We start from the raw sequence: 23,793 nt of genomic DNA, 5'->3' as shown, positions 1-23,793 counted from the left end.
AAGCCCCTGTTTGGACTGCCCTCCGTGTGAACATTTTTGCCCCTACATTCACAAAAGACCTTACAAAAAGAGAGAGAGAGAGAAGGGAGGGGTGTCAGTGGACGACGGCTGAAGAGTTTGCATGACTGAACCATTTCAAACACCTTCTAGCTACACTTGTTGCACACACATGGCTCGAACCACAGCACCCACTCCATATCACTCCTGTACTGATGTCAACTCCATAGAGGGTTCATTCATCAGTTCATCTGTGTTGTTCTAGTCAGTGAATGGAGATTTTAATATGAGAAGATCATTTAGGACTACTGATTTAAGTCTATGTATGAAAGTGGCCCAGATTGAAATGAAAAATGTCAGATTCTGTTTGTGATTTTTTATTTAAAGGTGCCATCGAACGCTTTTTTACAAGATGTAATATAAGTCTAAGGTGTCCCCTGAATGTGTCTGTGAAGTTTCAGCTCAAAATACCCCATAGATTTTTTTTAATTTAATTTCATTCATTTTTTTAACTGCCTATTTTGGGGCATAATTAGAAATGCGCCGATTCAGGCTGCGGCCCCTTTAATTGCTCGCGCTCTCCGCCCCCCCAGAGCTCTCGACTCTATCATTGCATAAACAAAGTTTACACAGCTAATATAACCTTCAAAATGGATCTTTACAAAGTGTTCGTCATGCATGCTGCATGCATACATCGGATTATGTGAGTATTGTATTTATTTGGATGTTTACATTTGATTCTGAATGAGTTTGATGGTGCTCCGTGGCTAAAGCTAACATTACACACTGTTGGAGAGATTTATAAAGAATGAAGTTGTGTTTATGCATTACACAGACTGCAAGTGTTTAAAAATGAAAATAGCGACGGCTCTTGTCTCCGTGAATACAGTAAGAAACGATGGTAACTTTAACCACATTTAACAGTACATTAGCAACATGCTAACGAAACATTTAGAAAGACAATTTACAAATATCACTAAAAATATCATGATATCATGGATCATGTCAGTTATTGATTGCTCCATCTGCCATTTTTTGCTAATGTCCTTGCTTGCTTACCTAGTCTGATGATTCAGCTGTGCACATCCAGACGTTAATACTGGCTGCCCTTGTGTAATGCCTTGAACATGAGCTGGCATATGCAAATATTGGGGCGTACATATTAATGATCCCGACTGTTACGTAACAGTCGGTGTTATGTTGAGATTCGCCTGTTCTTCTGAGGTCTTTTAAACAAATGAGATTTACATAAGAAGGAGGAAACAATGGAGTTTGAGACTCACTGTATGTCATTTCCATGTACTGAACTCTTGTTATTCAACTATGCCAAGGTAAATTCAATTTTTAATTCTAGGGCACCTTTAAATGTGATTCAGATGTGAATTTTTTTCTTCTGCTTACCAAGGCTGTATTTATTTGATCAATATATGGGCCATTCTACAGAATTTGTTCAAAGTCAGAGTTGGAAATGTCGTTTTCCACAAATTTTGTATGTATGCAAATTGTATAATATCCAAGGTACACATTTCTAGTAATTGTGCAGTTAATTCTCATATTGTATTTTCAGAAAGTTTTGGAATATTTTTCCTCTCCCCAAATTTGTCACTACCGAAACACAATGATAAATAATTTAATAAGAAGGGTTACATTGATAGCTATTAAGATTTTGTTTACATCTACCTTGTAAATATATTTTTTGCTATATATATAAAAAAAGTTTTCACAGGTTAATCAATAACAATTAGAAATACAACATTTCAAGTGTAATTTATGAGATTTGTTGTATTTTGCATAAAGTTTATCATGTCAAAGTTAAAGATTCATTAGTTTGAATATACATTGAACCAAACACTATAATAACATCTTAATTCAATATACTTTATTTTTGACAAAACATCCCATGTTTCGGTCATGACTGCACATTTTCAGTAGTGACAGTAATGAGTTGGTAGCCACATCACATTACAGAATTTTAACTCACATACCAAAACACTACTAAAACATATTAAAATACTAATGATTTTCATAACCGTACTAAAATTTTGTTTATTTCCCCCAAATAAATGATTATGTGTCACTACCGAAACAGTTTTAGACACTTTTAAGCCTAGCTCAAAGATGATAATCAGCACATGGTTCTGAGTTCATGAGTTCTGAACAGTTGTACACACATAAAAACTACATTTCATGGAATATTTTGCTTAATTGCAGAAAAATGGTGTTTGGTAGTGACGTTCCTTAAAGTTACACATAGATTTTCAGACTTTTGAACACATTTAACTTAAAATGATGGTACCTATCTACTATGAAAGAGAGGCTATGAGAGAGAGGGACACAGTAATATTTCCTGATCAAAAATGTAGAAGTGTGGTTAAAATCACCCAATGGACTCAAACGTACAGTGCTTCAGTAGTGACATGTTTAGGTTAGGGTTAGGTTTCGGTACAGCCACCTCCCAACTGAAAGTACCCAATAAATGATGATTTTATATATATATATTAAGCTTACTGATATTTTAAATTTTATTGTGGAATTCAATAGATAATAGAAGGATCTTAGTAAACATCAAATATTTGAATACTTAAATGCTTTTTAAATGTGTTTTTTGGTTGTGGGACAGCAGTTTGCACCAATTCTGTAAAATGGCCCATATATGATGAATAGAAAGGTCAAAAGAACAGCATTTATTTGGAATAAAAATCTTTTGTAACATTACAGATAGGGCTGCACAACGATTAATCACGATTAATCGTTTGCAAAATAAAAGTCTGTGTTACGTAATATATGTGTGTGTTCTGTGTATAATAATTATGTATATATAAATACATGCACATACATGTATATATTTAAGAAAAAAAATTATATTTATATATAAAATATTTATATTTAATGTAATATAAAATATATATATATATATAAATATGTATATTTATTTATACATGTATATATTTCTTAAATTCATACATGTATGTGCATGTATTTATATATACATAATTATTATACACAGAACACACACATATTACGTAACAGACTTTTATTTTGAAACGATTAATCGTGATTAATTGTTGTGCAGCCCTAATTACAGATTTATTTACTGTCGCTTTTGATCAACTTAATGCTGAATAAAAATGGTAATTTCTTGAAAAAAAAATCTTACTGACCTCAAACTTATAGGGATAGTTCACCCAAAAATGAAAATTGGGTTGCACATTATTTTACAGTCCTGTTCCCCATGTGCATACTATGTACTTATTATAGTTATTACAATAGCTGGTTAATAACTAGGTACTAACTAGTTACCTAAGAAAGTACTGGTTAATATAAGGTAAGTACACTGTAAGTACACATACTGTAAAATAAAAAATTTTCATCATTTACTCACCCATATTGAAGAATGTTGGTAACCAGACAGCTGACAGTGGCCATTGACTTCCATAGTATTTTTTTTTCCTACTATGTAAGTCAATGGCTACCGACAACTGTCTGGTTACCAACATTCTTCAAAATATCTTCTTTTAAGGAATAGAAACTCATACAGGTTTGGAACGAAATATGACAGAATTTTTTTATATGGGTGAACAATCCCTTTAATAGAAAATGATAGAGAATATAATAATAATTATGATGCTAAGGTACTTTCATGTGAATTTAAGCATCCCTTCTTTCTGCAGAAAGTATTTCCTAGACCGGACTTTTCCCCAAACCAATCATATTACTAGTTACTAAGTCAGAAAAAAAAGCCAGCCTGAGGACTGAAAACAAATTATTTTCATACTTCTGTGAAGACATGAGTCATTACAGCATATTTTCCACTAGGTGGCGTGTGTGAGTCCATCCAAAAACACATGTTTGAGGTCCAGTGCCAAAATACAAATATTTTCATTACTCCACATTTCTGGTTCTCAGCAAGAGATGAAACACATTTCTAATGATGCTTAAGGTTGGACGGTTTAGTTTAATATTCTTTGGTTCTCTTTGATACCAGCTCCAACTAATGACCATACTTCACATCATCCAACCGAGACATTATTGGAAAAGCGGTTAACCCCAAACTCAACTCGCACGTCAAAAAACACCCTCAGACATTTGGAGCGAGTGCAACTTTATTCTGTTGAGTTCCATAGATGTAACAACACAGGAGACTACATGGTGTACAGTATGTGCAGAAACATCCACTGAGACAGACATCATAAAACACAGTATCCCATCATACATCACTGTCCCCGTGTTAAGAAGTTGTACATATGGATCGTTAATATGCGACTGATATTCCGCTCTAATTAGAAAGACAAACTTAAGGCCACTACCCATATAAAAGTATATTAATATTGGCCCTACGGCGAGAGATTTCTCTACTTCAATACATATCCTAAGGAGATATACAAAGCGCTTGATAAAACATTATCAATTTGTGTTTGAGCAAGAAACGTTTGGATTCTTGTGCCGTTGCCAGAAGAGATTGCTGCTTTTACATTCCTGAGTACTGATCTACGATAGTAATCACAGGCTGTGAGCTTATTTCAGTTCAAACATGGAGGCCCTGTATGGCCCCAACTGATTCACAATGCTGGTATAAAAGTGCTAAAATATTCCAGGGTTCATGTTTTTTGTTTTTTTTAAAGCTCAAAACGATACCTTAAAGGGACAGTTCACCCAAAAATGAAAATTTTGTCATCTCTTACTCAGCCTCAAGTTGTTCCAAACCTGTATGAGTATCTTTCTTCCGTTGAACACAAAAGAAGATATTTTGAAGAATGTTGACGGTAGCCATTGACTTCCATAGTAGGAAAAAAAATGATATGGAAGTGTCAACTCTCTGGTTTCTTTTGTGAAGAAATGTATTTTTGGAACAACTTGAGGGTGACTAACTGATGACAAAATTTTCATTTTTTGTGTGAACTATCCCTTTAACTACAACAGTGAACAAGAAAAAACAGGAACTGTTAAAATGCCTCCCAACAAAACAACTGTGAGGAACCCCACCCTGCACACAAAGCACAACCGCACAGAACATGAGCGAGAGACGATCACGAGCCAAACCACAAGCAGACAATCCGTGACCTGCGCGTTATCCTGTAACCTTTCGACAGCACTTCTGAGCTTTAAGCTGGAAATCCGAAATGACTCCTGTAACTGACTCATGCAGCGTTTAACTAGTACTAGCATCGTCCATTAAAGGGATAGTTCACCTAAAAATGAAAATCCTGTCTTTGTATACTCTGTGGAACATAAAAGAAGTAGTTTTGGTGACCAATGACTTCCATTGTATGGACCAAAAAGAAAAAACAACACTGAAACATTCCTCAAAATAATCTTCTTTCATGTCCCACAGAAGAAAGTCAGTCATACAGTTTTGAAAGGACACAAGGCCGAGAGTAAATGACTTTTCATTTTTGGGTGAACTAACCCTCCAAGTCGCCTTATAATTCTATCTATTCTATCCACAATGACTGTCACCGAGCCACAGGAAATGTTCTCTTTGGCCAAGTCTACAGAAGCACTTGCGTGAGCTGCATAAATCTTTCATCAGACACTATTTGATTTCTTACAAAATAATGATTAAAAACAACTACAGCACAGGAAATCGGCCTAAATGCTCAACAATGATGAAAATGACAGCAACTCAAGCGGCCTAGTTCATTTAGACACGGAAACGGACAGAAAATCTGTGCTGTTTTTAATTGCTTGAATCTAGTGATACACACACACACACACACACGCATATTTGACTGAAATTTCCCAGAATGCATGCATTAAATCAACCTGGTGACAATAATGTGCTCTGACTTTGTAAACTATTTCATTGGATATCACAGGAAACATTACATGAATGTTCTGATAGACATCTGAATTGTTAACTACCTGGACATTTATGCGTTACATTTTCGCATTTCGATTTTGTTCTTATCGTGTCCATTTTTTTTTTTTTTTTCAAACATTCCTGGAGCTAAATCGGCTTAATCATTGTGAGAGGTAAGAAAACATCCCGTCTGTCTGTCCACCCAGATCCTGCCCTCCTCTCACTCTCTCACTTTGTTCCCTGCTGGGTTTGAAGTTCAGAGTTTGGACCCATATGCATTTGAAACGCATTTTACAGCTATGCAAACAAAAGAATCAGGTTTACAGGCCACTCGTCCTGTAGCCGTCAAGCGGCGATTTCTCTCACACTCGCTATTCTTATCTTTAACACCTTTCTGTCTCCTCGCCGCCAGTGAGAAAGGAAGAGGAGAAAAGGCAGAGAACCGGTCCCTCCTGCTCCCCTGCTGCTTTTGTCTGGACTGAACGGAGAAGGCCCGCTACTGCGACAACGATTCAGTCCGAGAGACCTTCATCAACCCAGAATTCATTCTACCAGGTCTCTTGGTCTCACTTGAAATGGCATCATTTGTATTCAATGATGTGCTGGTCCTAGTACGATAGAAACGATTCTCGCAAACGCGATCCACTGCAAACTATTATAAAACATACGTCGTGTCTCACAAAAACGGATCTACGTAGCCACCTCTTTAGATTCGTGTTCATAGTGATCCGAGACACATTCTCAGGTTCGCTCTATGAAAGGTAGAGCAATAATATAAAGCTAAATACATTTATCCCAAACCCAAAACCCCCAAAATGGCCTCTTTGTTCTTTGAGAACAAGCACAAAGCTAAAAATGTGCATAGCAAAAGGCAAACGTTTCATCTTCTTTTCACCCAACGAAAGCTGCTGTTTATTAATAACCACTTTGTTCTCTGAGAGTCCATTTTTTTTATCACGTTAGATTAATGAAATGCGTGGATGCAGTTGCTAGGACGCTCGCTGAGGGGCGTGTCTAACTCTCTGACAAACAGGGGGAGGGGGAGGAGCCTGAGGGCTGCTGGGAAAGCATGCAGGTTCTTCGCGAGACTCTCGGATCCGGTTCGGGCGTGAGGCGGGCGGCGCCCTGGTTCTTGAGGTTGTTGAGCTCCTGTGTGGGCATCAGCGGTTTGGGAATGCTGACCAGGCAGAATGCGGAGCCGCTCTTGGGGATGAAGTTGACCTTGTTCCTATCTGGGCACAGGAACTGTGGGATCTCCCGTTGAGGCCTGGCCCTGAGGAGATGAAAAAGGAGAGCGATAAGATGGTGAGAAGCACTGACTCAGCTTTGAAGTCTGTGTAAATGTTACGCTATCATCATTTCAAGGCTCATGCTGCAACACAACAGCGGAGAACAGAGTGCAGATAAAGCAGCAGATCAGGACACACTGCAGCACTCACTGTGTTTCCTCTGTGAAGACCTTGACTCGCTCACAGCCCTCGGGTGGCTCGCGTTTGAACATGTAGCTGTTGTTTGGCTTCGGGGATGAGGCGTATTTGGGTAGTGGTGAGCTGGGGGCTAGATCTGTGAAAATGGTACAAGAAAAAAATGAGTAGAATGACAACAACTTGGACAGGCTTATTAGTGGGGATGATATGTGTGCAGAATTCAACAGAGAGCTGAACAATAAGTTATCTTGTCAGTCTTAAGGAAGCCCTGTATAATTACATCCACCACATCAGTGTTGTTAAAAAAACAGCTTGATGCAGAATTAAGCAGAATTATTTTTAAATTGACGCATTTTGCAATTTATATAACCTCATAATACTCTTTATTTACTCTATATTCTCTATTTACTTCACGACCATTGAAAAAGTATGTTCTATATAGTATGAATGAAATCCGGACATACTACATCCGCCATGTTGTTACTGTCACATGACCTACCAGTATCAGTTAGGTCCCTTCAACTCCTCTCCCGTGGTCTCATGGGATAGTAAAGTGTCCATCGCATGCGCACTTATCGCATGCGCACAGTATTTTGCCGGAAGTAGTAAGTCATCCGGGTACTTTTCACATACTGTTTTCTGAACACTATGAATTCAGACATACTACTCTGTTCGCATACTGTTTTTTGTGTACTGTATAGCAGAAAAGTATTCGATTTCGGACACAGCATCTGTCTTTAATTTCATCTCTTACAAAATAAAACATAATTAAAAAATACGTAAATAAAAATTAAATAAAAACTATTAGCTGATTGGTGGAAAGTCCCTTATTTAAATGGGTGCTTTCGAATTTACGATCACACGTACTATGTGTATAGGGAGTGGCGATACTCACCACACATTTTAGATATTTATTAATGACGCTCAGGATTTGTTACGCACCAAATCCTCCACCATCGTCCTGTCAGTCATCTATCCTTACTCTCTTCATGCGATAAGTGAAATCTGATGTACTGTAATGTAAAAAAAAAACCTACCGTATAAAGCCTAAACATGTCCTTTTAGGGGCTCTGTAAAATGCGTTATTCATTTTCCATGCCTTTCCAAATTCGCAATTAGGCTTTGGGCACATCTTTACAGCTTTAGCTGTTGCCACGGTGTTCCATTTTTATCATAAAGCTGTTTAAAGAATAGACAAAGTACGATACAATTTTAAGTGAAAAACCTATCCTTACAATAACTGCTCTGTTAATAACCCTCTGTCGATCTGACGGTCCATGGACGGAGATACAAAAAAGTGAAAGTATAATCTGTAGTTTTAAAGAAAGCCCTAGAGCTGTTTATTAAATGTGAATTTCTTGGCCCAGGTAACATGAAGAATGAGTAAACATTACTCATTTACATATACTACAGACATTGTAACATTACAAAACTGGCTGAAAATCGGCAAAGTTACACTTGAATATTTTGTTTATGCTTTTAGATAGCTACTAATAAAAGAGTAGCACTTGTCAGCAGCACCATATAACAAATCTGAGCATGTATAAAACCATTCCACACATTTTCACACACAATCAATGCAGAAAATGCGTGTGCAGATCTGTGTGGGCCTAAGGACATGTGAACAGCCCTGAGTGTGTATGTGGGTGTGAAAATATGTGAACTGTACCTTTCTCACAGCTGTCAGCCAGAGTCTCGTCCTCGTGGGGAGATGGACTATCGCTGCAGGGCTCACTTGGCACGTTTAGGAACGTGGGTGAGATGGACTGAGAACGGCTGCTGCTGTTGCTGTGGTTACTGCCCGCTGCGATGCCTAGGGGCGTCTGCGTGTCGATGCTGCGGGAGCTGGCACTGCGTTGGCAGAGGGGAGGAGGAGCCCGATGCCCGTCTGGAGCCTCCTGAGGCTGAACAGAGAAAAAGTGCAATGATCATACACAACAGAAACAAAACTTTAGTTAAATACACACACACAGTGTCTTCGGGGATTCTCTGAGGACACCAGATTATGTAACAGTGAGTGTTTTTGCAGAATCACGTCAAGCATACTCACAATAAGCTGCTCCTCAGCTGTGTCTCGGATAATGATGCGCTCAATCTCCTGATTCAGCCCCTCCACGCTGTTCCGGAAACGAGAGACGGAAGACTTGGAGATGGGAATAGAGATCAGGACACTCTTTGGAATAGGAGCCTGGAAACAGGAGAGAATGAGAAGGTGTGATTATTTACTGTATGTGATGTTTTAAAGTAGAATGTGTTGGAGCTTTGATCTAGTGCTTTCTGCATGTTTAGACTGAATTGTGCTCATGTGGGAGAGATGTCGAGCTGTGTATTTTATATATATATATATATATATATATATATATATATATATATATATATATATATATATAAAATAGGAAGTCACAATTTGCTGCTCCATCAATCTCTTATAAGAGGTTGTTTATTTCATGTTGTCTTATGTTATCGATAAAAAAAAAAGAAAAATTAAATGGGATTATATATAAAATTATTATAATTATAATTTTTTTTTTTTTCGATACTGCAATATCTGAAATGCTTCCAATGCTCATTTTTCCACAGAATAGATACACGATACCAGCTGAGCTTTCTCGCTCTCTCATCTCTCCGATAGAGTTGACACACAAACCCGTCTCCCCTCGCTCACTCATTTCATTTGCTCCGGATGAATATTGTTGGTGTTACAGGGCTTGAATTTCGGCTTGGGATTGCACAAAATTTTACTCATTCCCACAGATCTTGTGCTTACCCCCAAAGTGTGCACGCACACAGCCGCCTCTCAATAACAAATTGAGTTTGTTTTTACAGCTCATTGTGCTTAAACAGTCAAATACACAAAATAATGGCAAAATGCTGGTCTCGGAGAGTATTCAGATAAACACAGTCAGTTATGCTTTAAGTGATTTGAGAAAGAAAACGCATGTGTATCTGTGCGTCAGGTCTTAAAGTGACAGCAGCCTAATATACCTGCTGCCAAATTAAAGATATCTTTAATATTATCTCATATGGAAGTTTTCCTCCATGGTATCAATGTCAAAATTGTGGCTAGGGAAAATGCTAATGGGCTAGTAACTTTTGAAAACCACTAGCCAGTGGCTGGTGAGCAGAAAAGTTAACGTCAAGCCCTGCATATATATATATATAAAAATATAAATCATATAAAAATATATTTACAAGAGGAAGTCTTGTTGCTCCCCTATTAAGCTCTGCTTAAATTTTGCCCAGTTTATGTTCGGCATAAACACAAACCAAGTTTGATACACTGAGTGATCAAGCATCATCAGAAAAGCAATAAAAATAACCGTGTATGTGGTTGGTGTGTGTGCGTGCCTGCAGTATGCATAACACAGAGAGACGACCTCAAAATGAGAGCAGATATGCCACTGAAAGTAAACACTGCCTGTGTGAAAACTTGCAGCAACAGCATTACACAGCACCTGAATCAAGCCCTGCATATTCACACAGTGTCAGCACACACTTTAGTTTCCATATGATGCTAAACACTAACAGGGGTACGTGTTATCACACCACAGCATTCAGACACATTGCATGGTAACGTGTTGGTCTCCTCTGCAGATCAGTGAGTTATGTAACTCAGTCTCCGTAGCAGAATTCTGATTCTCGCTTGTGTGTCTGCGGCTCACACCTCACGACTTTACCGGGACACATAGAGAGATAACATGACACATGCAAAACACGCTTATTGAGTTAAAATCAGCATGCACTTCTACAACATGTGCCATCTATGCTAGCAGCTGCTGTTTGTGACGTCTTCTGTGACAGAAGAAAGACTGAACAAAAACGTCACCTTTCCCGAGAGTCCACTTCCTGTCATCCTGTCAGAGAGGGGTCCGGTCTTCCTCCTGGTCCACCGGTCTCTCTCTCTCTCTCTTCTGCGCTCCGTCTCGGCTCATGCTCTGGATTTTAGTTCTCTTGGCCCCCCTCCTTCCTGTGTCTCTTCATCATGTCTGCCCCCTCTCTCTCTCTCTCTCCCTTGTTCTGATCTTTCCTATCCAAGTGTATTTCTCCATCCCACCCCCTTTCTTAAAACACATAGCGCTGCTCTCGTCGTCTGTCCCTCCCCCTCTTCTTTCTCAGGGTATGAGGGAACAATGTGAGGGCATTAGCAGGACGTTGCTGAGAGCTGTGTGGCCCTGCGGTGGCCTTCACTTAAAGCACGCCAGATCTGCTTCATTAACATCTCAATAGAGCGAGCCAGGTTTTAAACTCACATGCAGCATCACTCCATGCCTCTTTCCTCTCCAGTGTGCATGTGCGCGTTTAATCGGACATCCTATTGTTTCAACATAAAAGTCCTCTGGACTCTTTTCTTCTGGGTGGTTTGGTTATTTATCTGCTCGTCAGGATAGAAAACAGCTGAGAGAAACCGTGACCTTCGAGGTCACCTAGAAACAATACGCCGGTTAAGTGATTTTCTCTATTTCCTAGCAACTTTTTTGTGAGCGGTCGCTAGGAGGCAAATATTTGTTTACGTATAAGATTTCCAGTGGCGTGCTGCTGTGACATTAACAGAAATAACGTATGACCTGAGCACAATGAAGGACGACATGGTACTACTCACTGTCAGCCCCAATGATCTGATTGTCGTCACCTTCAGACATTAGAAACATGGCTCAGCACTTTGGTGATGTCTATAGAGGCCGCATAGGGTTTCTAACAAACCCATGCTGATCAGCTGATAACAGATACTAGCCATTCACTTTGGAGGTCTCGATTAAGGTTCATTAACCACAAGAGCAGAAAAGTTGAGGCCTAAAATAGACAAAGGCAGACAGAGTTTGCAGAGTGTGAAAAATGTGTTTACAGCTGCGATGTAAAGGGAGTAGTGACAGATTTTCTCTTCTATATTTTGATGTACATGCAAATGAAATGGATTAATCAAAGAAAAAAAAATATATATGGTAGGGACTTGGTCATATCAATAGGTTGTTGACTGGATGAAGGAAGGAGTTTAAGTGGACTAAATGATGTCTTAAATATGAACCCTTTTCCAAAGTTCAACAGTGTCCATCCACTTTTTTAGCGGCCTTGGTTCGCTTGGTTCGTATTTTTCCCAAAAGTCTTCGCTTATCCAAACCAACTAGCTACGAAGTGAATCACAACATCACAAACTTTGATTTGAAGCAAAAAAGCATTTGAAAATTGGATGAAAATACAATTGTACAAGACTATTGAATTAACGGCTTTAATAAAGGAAAGAACTACAATCCAATGAAGAACTGTGAATGAAATAATCGACAATGGAAAAATAAAACTATTGAATTAATGATTTTAGTTAGGTATATAGAAACAATATATTTTAAGTTTGAGATTAAGATGTTTGAGAGCATTGGGAAACTGAATCTAGGTCATTTGCAATGCTTCATGGGAGTTGGCGGCTGCTGAAGAGCTCTTTTGGCGTGGTTTGGTTGTCGCTATTCTCTGATTGGTGGAGATTTCTGTACACAATCATGGGTAATGTAGTTTCTCACAAGAAATTCCACTGTTGAACATGACTATTTCAAAAATAAGTTGAAATAACGCAGGCTGATGGATTCAGCAAAAACATATTGTGGCGACCAGGGCGGGCGAGAGCCGTGAGGGAACGGTGCAAGAGTTAATGAACCCCACCTGGGAGGCGCACCGGGAGCATAAAAGGAGGAGCAACGGCAGTGAAGAACGAGAGAGGACCAGGCTTGGATATTATTTTATGTTTTATTATGTTTGTGTGGCCGGCAGACGTCCGCGAGGGTCTGCCGGCATTACTTTCGTTTTGTTCTTTGTTTATTTTGAATTAAAGTTTTGTTGAATGTTCGTCGGTTCCCGCCTCCTTCTTCCCGTATTTACGAACTGTGTTACACATATACCATCGATTACCAACTTCGGAGCTCACAGCAGGTCTGTCTTTAAAGGTTTGTAAGTTATGGTTAAAAAACCTAACTGTTGAATTCTATTAAAGGGTTAATTCACCCAAAAATGAAAATTATGTCATTAATTGCTCACCCTCATGTCGTTCTACACCCGTAAGACCTTTGTTTATCCTCTGAACACAAATTAAGATATTTTTAATAAAATCTGATGGCTCAGTGAGGCCTGCATTGCCAACAAGATAATTAATACTTTCAAATGCCCAGAAAGCTCAGTGGTTCAGAGCGTGTATCAAACTGCCAAAGGCACGTCCCCCCCCCCCCCCCCAGTGGTGAACCAATGAAATTTCGAAACACTTGTGACGTAACGTAGCCTCGTTTACTGAAATCACATGACTTTGACAGTTTTATACACGCTCTGAACCACTGATTAGAAACAAAAGATTCGTAAAGCTTCGAAGCTTCATGAAGCAATGTTTTGAACTCGCCCATCGCCTATTGTTGAATAAAGTCATTATTTTGTTTTTTTGGCAAACAAAAAGTATTCTCGTCGCTTCATAACATTAAGGTTGAACCACTGTAGTCACATGAACCGTTTAAATACATCTTTAGTAGCTTTCTGGGCATCTGAAAGTGTTAATTATGTGCAGGCAATGCAGACCTCATTGAGACATCGGAATTCATCAAAAATATCTTAATTTGTGTTCTGAAGATTAACAAAGGTCTTATGAGTTTGGAATGACATGAGGGTGAGTAATTAATGACAGAATTTTCATTTTTGGGTGAACTAACCCTTTAAAGTACCACAACATTAGCATAGCAACATGTGCTAATGCTAGACTCTACTGGAATCAACTGGGAGTGGCACCATTCAGAAACGTCATGCAGTTTCTATGCAGCATGTCCCAAATTAGTCACTTATGAGGCTGCATTTCAGTTTGGATGCTGCCTTATAATTCAACTACAATTGAGGGGCTATTGTACACTGAAATAAAACTGCATGTATAAATAACTTGATTTTGCCCTGTTGCTTTTAGTTGTACCAAATTACAAGGATTAAATAAAAACTCAGTGTCCATGGACACGCACTGAAGCCTCAGTAAAACAGTGAAAGTCTTCCCGACAGCATGTAAAAGGCCTTTCTTCACTGGTATGGAGGCCTGTATTGGTTACCACAGTCTGCCTTTAAAACGAGAGGTTAGACAGAAGAATCCCTTTGAAAGGTCTCCAGGCCTTGATAGCTATACTGGGCACTTTCACGTCAGCCTTTCTTTGACCACTGTGGTCTTTATAAAAACAAGAGATTCATGGGGCTGAAGTTGTTGACCGGTGGTTAACTAAAGGTTTGTGTAGAGACTTAAAAGGCACGACCCCTCCAAAGCCCCACGCAAGCTCAAATGACTCACAAAACGCATCTCTTCGGTCTCTCTGGATTCACAACACATTCAGGTTCAGAACCACTCGAAAAACTCAGATCAAACAGAACCTGAGAAGCTTCTATTGTTGTAGTCAATGTTTGAGTAGAAGGTTAGAAAAATACAAGTCACAAGTGATCAAAAAACTTGATCCATCAGAAGCCCTGCCAATAAATTCATCAACCCCGGCAAAGACAACACATTAAAAATCACAGTAAGAACAAAAAAGGAGGCGTTTAAAGGAACAAGCACCTGAGACATGTTGATTATCAAAGAAAATCATTTTAGTTGGACTGTAAAAGTAGGTTTTACACAAAGTGCTAAAAGTTATGATTGAAAATGGTTCCTATTTATGATTGAAAATGGTTCCTATTGCAACCTATGTGGGAATTTTACATTTGCCCCATAGAATTCCTTTCTTTCATGCACATTTTTTTTAAAAACTGATGTACTATTTTCTGCCATTTGACAACATGCTTCAGATTCTGTTGATATTAACTTTCAGCCTGAAATATTGCTAATTCATTTCTAAAGGTAGGACTTTGAAATGAGATCAAACTAAAGCTAAACAGAGTAGAGTACATCATTTCCTCTGAATCCTCCAGGGACGGCAGACACACTGCCTCTGCACTCCTCATTTCTGACACTAGCAGGCGCTGTGGACTCCACACAGAGAATGGTAAGAATGCGGGGAAAGATGTGCTCAATCCTTCAGACACAAAAACAGAGTAGTCAAACCCAGAAAGCAGCCAAATACTGTTAATTATTGATCATCAAGCATAGCACACGGTAGACAGGAAGAGCAGAGGAGATAGAGAACAAAGCCAAGAGGTGTGTGTGTTAGGAGGATCCTTTATCACTGGCCTTTACCCTGCAATACATCACACATGAATGATCAAACTCTGAATGTCATGGAGATCTGAGAGACTAGTGGGTCTGCCAATATCGACTAGGCCTAACAAACTGACCGCAAAGCACCAAGCGCACAGTACAGTCGTGCTAGCTTACTTAGGCCCATGCTAATATACTTAGCATGGCTAGGGAATACAAGAAGAAGACTAACTTGGCAGTTCTTATTGTTATCGATCAGAGTAGATGTTATTATTTGAGTTTTGATGCAGACCAAAACAAGGGATGAAGTAGAAGCCATGCAATGTGTCATGCTAACTTAAAGAGATCATGAAATGCATTTTCAGACCTTTCTATTATGTTTCTGGAGGTTAGCTTATAAATGTACAATCCTCATTTTCCCCTCTCAAAAACACAAGAGGTGTTACCCATTTCAGAAATTCCCACTGCTGTAACTTTGGCAAACCTCATTGCACATTTATAATAGCAACGGTCACCGGCATATACTTCATGAACTCAACTGTCTCATCTTTTCTGACATAGTAAAAGGGGAGTTATTGTGAGACTCTGTTGTAGAATGATAAAATAATAACTGTAAATCACTCATACACTAGACCAGGGGTGTCCAGTCCTGCTCCTGTCCTGCAGAGTTAAGGTCCAACCCCAATTAAACACAACTGAACCAGCTAATCAAGGTTTTACTGGACATACTAGAATCGTTTAGGCAGGTGTGTAGAGGTAAGTTGGAGCTAAACTCTGCAAGACAGTAGACAGCAGGTTAGGACACCTCTGTACTAAACAGTAGCGTACATAGTGCATAGTATAAGAGCGTCATTTGACTTTTTGTCCACTGGAAATTTCTGTAAAGACATGTTTCAATGTTTTGTTACTGTAGCTTAACTATTGACACACAGGTTCAACACACTGAACAGACTGTGCAACCTCCCTGTTTTTATTTATAAACAAATATGGCGTCTACTTTAAAGGGTTAGTTCACCCAAAAATGAAAATTCTGTCATTTATTACTCACCCTCATGCCGTTCCACACCTGTAAGACCTTTGTTCATCTTCAGAACACAAAATAAGATATTATAGTTGAAATCCGATAGCTCTGTGAGGCCTCCATAGGGAGAACACTTCCTCTCTCAAGATCCATAAAGGTACTAAAAACATATTTAAATTGGTTAATGTGAGTACAGTGGTTCAATATTAATATTATAAAGCGACGAGAATATTTTCAGAGCGCCAAAAAAACAAAATAACGACTTATTTAGTGATGGCCGATTTCAAAATACTGCTTCAGGAAGATTCGGAGCACAAATGAATCGGTGTGTCGAATCATGATTCAGATCGCGTGTCAAACTGCCAACGGCTGAAATCACGTGACTTTGGCGCTCCGAACAGCAGATTCGACACACTGATTCATTTATGCTCCGAAGCTTCCTGAAGCAGTGTTTTGAAATCGGCCATCACTAAATAAGTCATTATTTAGTTTTTTTGGCGCTCCAAAAATATTCTCGTCGCTTTATAATATTAATATTGAACCACTGTACTCACATGAGCCGATTTAAATATGTTTTTAGTACCTTTATGGATCTTGAGGTCCATTGCTCCCTATGGAGGCCTCACAGAGCCATCGGATTTCAACTATAATATCTTATTTTGTGTTCTGAAGATTAACGAAGGTCTTACGGGTGTGGAACGGCATGAGGGTAAGTAATAATTCATCATTTTTGGGTGAACTAACCCTTTAAGTATGATCAAGTCTGTCGATTCTGCAATCCGTTACAAAGCAAAAATTCCCAAACATCTCCATAGCTGTTCACCCATTTTTCTGTCTCCTCTGATGTTCTTCTTTTCTTCTCATGGTGCTGCTAACCTTATGGCCAGATTTCTCATAAAGGTCTTCAAATGCAACTTTCATTCCTCCTCTTTTCTTATTCCTCCTCTTCAGGGCTTTTATTTCTGGAAAGAATGCCATTTTCATGACTGCCACTTCATCTTTAGCTGCTTTCCACACACATAATGGGTAGAACACCCCCATGTACACCCGACTCAACCCTTGAGACGACACACACACACACACACACACACACATCCCTACAGCCCTCCCCCTCGACACAGAGGTCACGTTGTGTGTGTTCTTTAGGAAAGTGCTTTTACATCGGAGTGCCAAGACAAAAAGGAAATAGAAGACAGAGAGAAATGGAGGTTTACAATTAAATTTGGGGGTCGAACTTGGTCAGACTAAGTGCGTACGGTCACAAAACAATTGCAGACGGGTCATGTGATGGAAGGCAGAGAGTTTACAGTCTACATTACCCACTGGGCGTCACCCGACCCCAACGGCCCAGCCGAGAAACATCATGACCACTCAGCCTGAGGCGCAGAAACATGCCCCCTCACCTAACGTCCAAATAAATGCATGCTTGTTATAATTACCCAGGCCTGGGCATCTCTCCGGCTCTAAACTCAACCTCAGCTGCTTCAAATTACGGCTAATACACAGCAGAGAAACCCCCTGAATAAATAAACCTTCAAAAAAACTAATCCAGCTCCACTTCAGATTCCTGTAGTTCTCTTTATAGCAGTCGGAGGCAGAACGAAATGGCATTGACTAATGATACACCGTTCAATCAACCCCGCATACATCTGCTGGAGGGGACGGCAGATGCAAGTCTATGTTTGTGTATAACTAAATGATCACATGGTATTCTGGGTTCCTGGAATAGCAGGTTAGCACTTCCATATGCTTTCTCACACTGAGGCAATGCTGCAAATCTCTCACTGAACAAAAGCAAATGAGGTAAGGGGAGAGAAACGTAAATTTAACCATTTTCATTTCCAACTGGATGCCACTCACATGAAAATGTAATGGAGTCATGTGACAGTGATTATTATTATTTTACTACTGTCTTGGAATAATGTAAATATATGAATAATAATATAAATAGTGTACCGTTTCTTGATATTGTAAATATGCAACTTGAAGTATACAGTACACTGCACATCCAATAGTAAGCTAGTACTATTGGTATTCATTCTGAACACATAGTATCCATTCTGAACACAGATTTTAAGAGGGGAATCTGTACGATGTACATCTGTGCTGGTCAAATCAGTATTCTTGTCTAATTCGGACCTAGCTGTGAGTAGTTTGGTGTTTTGTGCAACAGAGGGGCCGAGTCTCAGTACAGTTCAGAGGATTAAACACAAAAGATGAATACAGTGAGACAACAGATGGTGCTTGAGCCCACCACATGCACTTTAAAAAAAAAAAAAAAAAAAAAGCCCCAGCCGCACAACGAGCCCCAAAAACACACATCCAGCGGGCTGGACAGAGTGTGGCCTTTAATTGACTGGCTGGCAGCTATAGTACAGTAAAGACCAGGCGTGCGGCACATTCACCACATGCTGGACTAATTCATGGACAAACACAAAACAGAGCGAGAGAGCGAGAAAAAGACTGAGGCAGGGAGGGAGGGAGGGAGACACGGCCAAGCGAGAGGCCGCAGTAATTTATTCACTGTTTTTTGTCTTCGTGAAGAGAGGTCTTTCACTCTGAAACAGCCTGCAAGCCTGCACCTGGTCTTGCCAATTAAGACCAGAGTGCAAGTACACACACAGACACACTATGACACGCTTTTACACACTGATATGCACACTTACCCACTCAAGCTCTTTCAGAATGACTGAGAGAGAATGTGGCAGAGTAACTATGACTTTTAGTTCTCAACTATAACTGCACTGATGATACACAACGTTTGTGTACAGTTTTTCTTCTGCTTATATGGTTTTAAGTGCACTCACTGAACTGTGCTGCGCTTATATTAACAAACTGACATTCTCTCTCTCTCTCTCGTGTATCAATAATGTGGCAGATATGACTGGCTAAGGAGAAGATTTTCAGTCAGTAAAGTTGTTTGGTCTGTTCATCACAGCAGCGCACAAGTAAAAGGGGCACTTTTAGGACACGTATGCACTTCTTAATGAGCTAAACGATGTAGGCCTACTGAAAAAAGATGATGAAGTTTTTCAATGAAAGAAAAGCATCTGATAAATTAAATGTAAGGGATGTACTGTTCAAAAGTTTGAGGTAAGTAAGATTTTTGTTTTTGAAAAATACATACTTTTATTCAGCAAGGACACATTCAATTGATCAAAAGTGACATTTTCATACATACACCTGCCTAAATACATTTATAATGTTACAAAAGATTGATTTTTTCAAATAAAAGATGTTCTTTTGAACTTCTGTCAAGGAATCCAGCTTTGCCATCACAGGAATAAATTATATTTTAAAAAATATATTAAATAAATAAAAAACAGTTATTTTAAATTATAATCATTTTTGAATTAAGTTTTTACTGTACTTTTTATCAATTAAATTCAGCCTTGGTGAGCATAAGAGACTTCTTTCAAGGAGATTAAAAAAATCTTAGCAAACCCAAACTTTTGAACGGTAGTGTACATATATAAACTATTAAATTTGGCAAAAAAATACCACTAAAAACAAATCTATGAGAGAGAGAAAAAAAAAGCTCAAAAAAACAAAAAACAAAAAAACCAGTGTTCTTGTTGGTAACCAACAACTCACCACCCCAGGTACCCTTCTCCACTGGGCCTTCTGGGTTCAGAGCAGGTGAGAAAGAGCTCACCTGTGATTGGATGAAAGCAGCATGGTTGCCATTGAAGGGAGATTTGCGGTCCTTGTCGCGATGGTGACGGCTGCTGTGTTTACTGCGCTGGAGCTGCTGCCTCAGCTTCACAATCTGAAACATGCAGACAGAGAGAGAGAGAGATTGTCAGGACAAACATTATTTCTCACTTTTATGGTGAACTTTCAAAGCTCTCTTGCTTAGATAAAAGACACCGTAGAATAAAAAAAAAAAAAAAAAAAAAAAAACCCTACTTGACAGGTGGTCATTATTGCAAAATAAACAAATAAAAGGGTGACACCAGCATGGCCCTGAGTTTATTGTGTTATAATGACTCAGGGCTGTAAAATCGATTAATCCATCCAACATACAAGCTTGTGTTTACATAATATGTGTGTGTGTGTGTGTGTGTGTATATATATATATATATATACACATATACATACATACATATACACAGTCAAACCAATTTTTTTTTATATATATATATATTTTTGATATTTATGTAAGTGAGGATAGCAAAATAAAGTAAACTGTGACATATTATTCCCAAAAATTCTCCATACAGTGGACTACCAGTAAAATTGATAAAAATTTGGAAACAAAACTTCTGACAGTTTGACCTGACCATGTTTTGCTTAAGTATTATCTGACATAATTAAGATCAATTGTTTCTGACACAGTTTAACTCTGAGATCTTCTCATATTTTATTACCATTTTTTTAACTATAGTGAATAAACTCTATTAATGAATGAAATGTTCAAGGTGTCTGAATAAATTTTGGTTTGACTATATAATATATACAAACACGCACGCACATATATTACGTAAACGCAAACTTATATGTTAGATGCGATTAATCAATTTTTTAGCCCTATAATGACTATGTTACGTCTTATTAAACCCCAGTAATGGGTGAGTCAAATGGGATTGTTGATTGTCTCCTGGCACTGAATTCCTACAAGTGCTCAGTTATGTACACAAGTAAACACCCAAAGCATCTCAACCCCAAACACATGCTTACAAAAACACTTATGATCGATTACATTAGTACTCTTTTCTTTATAAACATCTGTCCGTTAGGCAGAAGACAAATACACCCTCTGCTCCCTCACTCTTTACCCCAGCCTAGGGAAGAGAAGGGGAATACATGTACAGATGGGATCGGATCTCGAGTTTAAGCCCAGCCTCAAGTCAGTAAATACAGGCTATGAGCGAAACCCTTAATGAGATGTTGTTAGCATAATCTCACCTTTAGCCTGTAGCAGCCAGGATGTGACAACACTAATTACCACAGAGGCATTTCTGACCAGGTCTTAATGGCTCTGTGTGGGCTTTATCTGTGTGTGACTATAGTGGAGAGGTGTTTGTGTTGTTTGATGCTCGTTTGCGAAGGTACATGATGTGATGCTTGTACCAGAGAAAACGGCTCTGTTTCAAAACTAAGAAAGAGGTCCCTTACTGCCTACTGAGGCAGATACTTTCTAGGGGAGTATATGAACTGAAACTGAACCTCACATTTGACTGATTTGAAATGGTCTGCATAGGCAGCGAACTGCAATACTCACGCAAACCACAATAATACTGCATTCAAACAATCCATCTAGGTAGGCAGCTCAGAAGGTTTCCATCAGATTTGCCTACAGCGTGTGTGAGTGCACATATGACCTGCTGACTGTGTAGAAAATGATTAACTCTGGAGTAGAACACTAGTACACAAACTAGAGTCGGTTGAGCAGTGAGAGATGGCAGTTGAGATAACGAGTGGCAGGAAGATAATGTACATACAGATACCTGTGAATCTCCAACACTAAAGAGGCGCAGCAGAGACACACGAAGGGTGGAGACCCTTGAAGTGGTGGAGGAGAGGAAGAAGACAGGCTGAATAGAGAGAACCGTGTATGAAGACACCGGAGGATGTGACAGGGGAAGGAAGGGTGCACACACAAACAGGAGGAAGGGAGGGTGTAATGCGAGGTGACACCAGGCTGCTTCTGGTTCACTAGAGCCTGCCAATAATATGATAATGACAGCCTCCATCTTCCCCCTCCCCAACAGCCTGTTGCTGCCCCGTCTCCTCATCCACAATCTCACACTGGGGGAGAGAAAGACAACGAGGGGGGTCCAGCCCCGTCCCTGCTCCTGCTGAATGGAACAAAGCAGGGGGAAGAGAGGAGATCAGGCCCTAAACGCGTCCTGACCTCTTTTAGCTGGTCAGTGCTGCCGCAGGAGGCTGAGCGCTTGTGACAGCTCCTCTTCTTCTCTCCGCATTCATCGGCCCAGGCACTGGGGGTCTGTGGGAGACACACATGAGACCGTCAGACATGAAACAACAATACGTTCTGATCATCACAGCATCATGTTGTTTCTTGACTCGCGAGTACGCCGATGCGGTCGTTTGACTCTCGCCGAGATCCAAATGAGAATAGAAACTGGGGTTACTCAGCTTTGAGCTAGCAAATTTATTAGGAAACGCAACATTACCTGGTTTAAACGGAACTGTGCGAGCGATTCGAATCAAATTGACTCACATGTCTTCTCACTTTTACGTCAATGGAAAAGTTATCAGAAGGAATCAAGTTTTGTTGTTTTCACCTTTTTTTCCCTCATTAAGCCAACAAAACCAAAATAAATGATAAAGTAAATGATGTTTCAACGACAGGCTCACCTTCCATATGATATAAAAAAATTAAATAATCGCACTTCAGCAGGGACACACATATATTTAAACACACACACAAATAATATAAAATAAATATTTATGGTTGTTTATTTCTCTCTCCATTGGCAGGTGAGGCATAAAGTTAATTTTGAGCTCTGTATACCATCACAAGAATGTTTTATGGCCATATCAATAGGCTGTCTAGCCTGCCCTTTAAATTCATTCATGAACAAAGTCACAAAAAGACCCCTGACAGGATAGATCACTACCACCCACACACGCATACATGAAAACACACAAGTGAAGGCAAGAAGCCTGGGGGATGGTGAATTTAAATTAGAAAATCATCCTGCAAATACACTGCTTAATGCTTTGCACAGAACCTGGTTGGTGTAAGTTCTTCTGCGAACTTCCTTCCTAAATACAAAAATACAGCTGCTGTTGCCAAAGAGAGCATAGCAAGGCACACAGGGCGTAGGGCTCTAAGCTTCCTTTAAGTGAAGTCTCTGTCGCACAACAGTGTGATACCTCTCTGAAAAGATAACCGCAAACACTTTAACCTGAGCAGAGACTGACAGTGTCTTCAGGACTGTACACACACACACACACACACACACACACACACACACACACATACATAACATATATATAAACTATACTGGTTTAAAGTCTCCTCATATCCTGATAACAATCACTATGTTAAACAGTCTAAATGTATTTTTATAAATATATATTGTCTGTGGAAGGCGCAGGACCATAAAATGTTCATCCAATCATGATATTTGGTCTAAATGAAATAATACGATATACTACCTGCCTGTCAACATATGAGCGCTCTGAAGGGAGGGTGGGATGTTATGATTTCAAAGCAAGCTCGATACTGAAAATGTCCTATTGCAACTTTAATTAGCTGAATCTGAGAATGCATATACCAATAATTATTTTTATGTAATTAGCTAATCTGAAGGTCAACATAATAAATTTATATTGCTTAGTCTATATTTTTAAACAGCATGCTTTAAGTGAAAACTGGTATTAAGCCATTATTTTCTCTGATATATCATCTTTACAATCAGACCAATGCTGAAGATAATGATGC

The 23,793-nt window shown here is 39.2% G+C and overlaps 1 protein-coding gene across 1 annotated transcript in view; it reads right to left on the bottom strand.

Moving 5' to 3' along the window:
- Window positions 1-4,082: 4,082 nt before the first annotated feature.
- fam117bb (family with sequence similarity 117 member Bb) overlaps window positions 4,083-23,793 on the bottom strand; it is a 49,952-nt gene continuing 30,241 nt past the window's right edge. Inside the window, exons 3-8 of the mRNA XM_048193290.1 lie at window positions 22,234-22,326; window positions 20,032-20,145; window positions 9,275-9,412; window positions 8,894-9,128; window positions 7,237-7,360; window positions 4,083-7,070 (exon numbers count right to left, since the gene is read on the bottom strand). Coding sequence (XP_048049247.1) covers window positions 6,812-7,070; window positions 7,237-7,360; window positions 8,894-9,128; window positions 9,275-9,412; window positions 20,032-20,145; window positions 22,234-22,326 — 963 coding nt within the window. The 3' untranslated portion in view covers window positions 4,083-6,811. The remainder of the gene's footprint in view (window positions 7,071-7,236; window positions 7,361-8,893; window positions 9,129-9,274; window positions 9,413-20,031; window positions 20,146-22,233; window positions 22,327-23,793) is intronic.

This window comes from Megalobrama amblycephala, linkage group LG6 (genome assembly GCF_018812025.1).
Source record: "Megalobrama amblycephala isolate DHTTF-2021 linkage group LG6, ASM1881202v1, whole genome shotgun sequence".
In the NCBI taxonomy this organism is placed as follows: Eukaryota; Metazoa; Chordata; class Actinopteri; order Cypriniformes; family Xenocyprididae; genus Megalobrama; species Megalobrama amblycephala.
The sequence above is the reverse complement of the archived record's forward strand: the minus strand, read 5'-3'. Positions and strand labels throughout refer to the sequence as shown.